General features: G+C 40.9%; 1 protein-coding gene across 1 annotated transcript; it reads right to left on the bottom strand.

Moving 5' to 3' along the window:
* Positions 1-366: 366 nt before the first annotated feature.
* Positions 367-1371, bottom strand: LOC108253932. The gene has a single exon (XM_017448762.1). The coding sequence runs from the start codon at positions 1369-1371 to the stop codon at positions 367-369; it is 1005 nt and encodes a 334-aa protein (XP_017304251.1).
* Between the last annotated feature and the right edge of the window lie 2270 nt (positions 1372-3641).

The raw sequence follows: 3641 nt of genomic DNA, 5'->3' as shown, positions 1-3641 counted from the left end.
GAGTGTTTCTGTCGACGGAATCGAAAGCTTTTGTTATATCGATAAATGCTACGCATAATGGTGATTGTTGCTCTATGGATTTTTCGACTAACTGTCGGGCGGTAAAGATCATATTGATCGTCGATCTTCCGGAGCGGAAGCCACATTGAGTGTCTTTGAGCATTTTGTCCATTGCACTGTAGAGTCTGTCATATATTATCCGTGATAGCACTTTACTAGGGACAGAGAGAAGTGAAATGCCTCTATAGTTTCCACATTTAGCTTTGCTGCCCTTCTTGTGGATTGGTATGATAAGGGCTTCCTTCCAGTCCTTAGGTATAGCTTTCTCTTCCCAGACTTGGTTGAATAGTTTATGAAGGAGATCAATCACTGTTCTTTGCCTGCTTTTAACATTTCCCCAGTTATAGCATCCTGTCCAGGGCTTTTGTTGTTTTTGATTCGTTGTATGGCTGCGGCAATTTCACTTTTGCTTGGGGGATTATCATTTATGTTTTCTGTACATTCTGGTATATTCAGATTTATTATATTTTCATCTATTTCTGCTTCTTGGTTATACAAGTTATCGAAATATTTGCTCCATCGTTGTAAACGTAGGTCTTGATCTTTTATTTTTTCTCCATTTTCGTCCTCAATTATTGCCAATGATCTTTTTGGTGGACCCACAATGGCTTTGATACCTTTGTATAGGTTGTACGAGTCACCTACATTGATGTATTGTTGTAGTTGTTGAGCTCTGTTCCGCCACCACTCATCTCGGATCTTTCTGATTTCTCCTTGGCATTTTCTTCTTGAGTTCTTTAGTTGCTTTTCGTTCTCTTTTGTAGGTCTTCTGAGGTACTCGTTATGCAATCTCCTTTTCTCGTCAAGCAGGCTTTTTATGGTGTTATCTGATTCGTCGAACCAGTCGGAAAAGTTGGTTTTCTTCTTTTCCAGTGTTTCCGCCGCTGTGTTTGGGATTGCGTTCTTTATGTTGCTCCATACTGCTTCAACATTTTGGTCTCCATCGTTATTCGCTGCATTTAGGTTCAATCTATTTCTGAATAACTGGCTTGCGTTTTCGTTTAGAAGACATCTGTTGTTGTAGTGGATAGGATTTTGTTTTTTGGTGAGTGAGAACTTTGGTTTTAGGTGGATCTTAGCGCGTACTAGGTAGTGGTCGGTCTCACATTGAGCGCTTCGCATTACTCGACACTTTTTCACACTTTCCTTCTTGGAAGAACGGACAATAATGAAGTCGATCATATGCCAGTGTTGAGACCTAGGGTGTTTCCACGTATTTTTGTATTTATCCTTTTGTTGAAAACAGGTATTCATGATGGTGAGCTCTTCCAGTGCGCAGAATTGTAATAGTTTTAATCCGTTTTCATTCATTTTTCCTACTCCATGTTTGCCAAGTACATTTTTCCATACTGTATGATTTTTTCCCACTCGAGCGTTGAAATCTCCGACCATTATTATCCCATTGGCTTTTGGAGTTTTTCGTATTATGTTGTTTAGTTCTTCATAGAATTCGTCTTTTACAGATTCTTCGTCCACATTGGTTGGGGCATAACAACAGATGAACAGTGTTTTTGTCTTCTTCTCGATTATATCTACAGTTATTATTCTTGCATTAACACATGTGGGTTCGGATATCACACCTTTTCTGATGAGTTCTGTTTTAACACAGATGGCTACGCCGTGATCATTTCTGCCACTCGATTCTTCTGCACCTGACCAGAAGTAGGTATACCCAGCTTTCTTTTCTTCAAGTCTTCCGAAGCCTGTAGCCCGGCAATGTCAACGCCTAGTCTTTTCATTTCTCTTGCAACAACAGCAGTTTTTCTAGGGATGGTGATCGATTCTTTTCTTTGTGAGTCAAGCAGTGTTCGCACATTCCATGTTGCGATGTTCATGTTCAATCCTTGGTTTTTGAGTTTATGTTTTGGATTTGTATCTCTGTTGTTCGTTGTTCTATGATTGGATATGGTTAACGTACATTGACCCTCCCCAGACTCCGAGGGGCCTCTGCCTGGTAGTGAACTACCAGGGTGAGATTCAGGATTTGCATCCCTACTCACCTGGGGTATATCCGTTATTGTGTTTGTGTACGCCATATTTATTTAAAGATTGGGGGCACAATTTATTGTGCAAAGAATTTTTTAAAGTGGTAAAGGTTTGCGACCTTTCACACTGTCAGTTCGTCTCGTTTGTGATGAGGTCCGCAACCGAAGCTAGTGAACCTCTAAAAGAGGGAACCCGGTTTGGAGTGACCTTCTCTTGTTGGATCCTCCGCCTTTAGTTTTCTTAAAGCCGTTGTCCTGACTCTTCCGCGCTCAGAAAGCCTTATCTGCGCCCGTTGGTCGTTTTTCATCTGTAACCCTAGACAGGGACCCTTACATGGTACTATCCACCGGGCCAGCGGAACCAAGGTTTCTTAACGAGGTGTTACTCCTCCCCCTCCACACTTCTTGTCTCTTGAAGACAAGCCCCCGGCTTGGGACGGGCGTAGCGGTGTTACACACATACATACATACATACATACATACATACATAATTACATACATACATACATCATACATACATACATTACATACATACATTACATACATACATACATACATACATACATACATACATCATACATACATACATTACATACATACATACATACATACATACATACATACATACATACATCGTTCATCGATGCGATGTTGTCTGGCTTTGAACTGCTCTTCCACATTGCCCCTGAGATGACTGGACAGCCCCGCCTCCCAGCTTTTGGTCTTTGATTGGTGCCCGCAGTGTTCACATAGCAGCGTGCCTTGTTGGAGTTTGTGACGGGGAAGTTTGTCTTTGTGTGCTTGTGTTATGTGAGAGTTGTGCATATTGACGGCCTCTCCTGCCTTCTCTTTTGAACTCACAGAAAGGACATTTCCATTCCACTTCTCTTCTTCCACTTGCTTTATTTCTCTCTTTTGCGTCATTAATTGGAGGTTTTCAACATGAGCTTTCTGACGCTTTCATAGGATTTTGGATCTCCAGAGTTTTCTGTCTGCAGCTTTTGTTCTCCAGTCAGATTCCATGGATGTTAAGGACTTCGAGATCATTCTTAACCAATCTTAACAACGGTCTGTCCAACGTTTTCTTAGGTTTTGTTGGAGACGGGAGACCCTCGCTGAGCTTGAGAGAAGGTAACTTGATGTGGAACATACATACGTACAGACCATGGTGCTAAAAATCACCTTTTTTTGACATCAGGGGATCTCAAAAACAGATATTTCCAACCATTTCCCGATTTTGAAAATTTGGACCGAGTGCAACCCCACTTTCATTACTAGTATAGCTGGCTATACTGTAGTAATAGAAAGTAAAAAAAGTTGTTTATTTATTGCTATATGACAAGAGCTGTGCATTTTGAATTGCATTTTACACTTTTTATTTTTCTTACAAAATCGGTTGTTTCAACGTCTGGCACTTTGTTTGGCAGGAGCATTCGAAAAATCCTTGACCCTTCCTGATGATTGCTGCTCGCATCAAACGAAATAAACTCAAAACAACGCACCCGCACCCCAAAAAACAGCACAGTGCGCGTGTTAAACAGTTCACTGATTACATTCAGTGAATTAGTAAACTTCTAACTAGTAAGAGTTGAATTA

Source organism: Diaphorina citri, unplaced genomic scaffold, assembly GCF_000475195.1.
Source record: "Diaphorina citri unplaced genomic scaffold, Diaci psyllid genome assembly version 1.1 scaffold4868, whole genome shotgun sequence".
Lineage (NCBI taxonomy): Eukaryota > Metazoa > Arthropoda > Insecta > Hemiptera > Psyllidae > Diaphorina > Diaphorina citri.
Note: the sequence above shows the minus strand (reverse complement) of the source record. Positions and strands in the feature narration are given on the sequence as shown.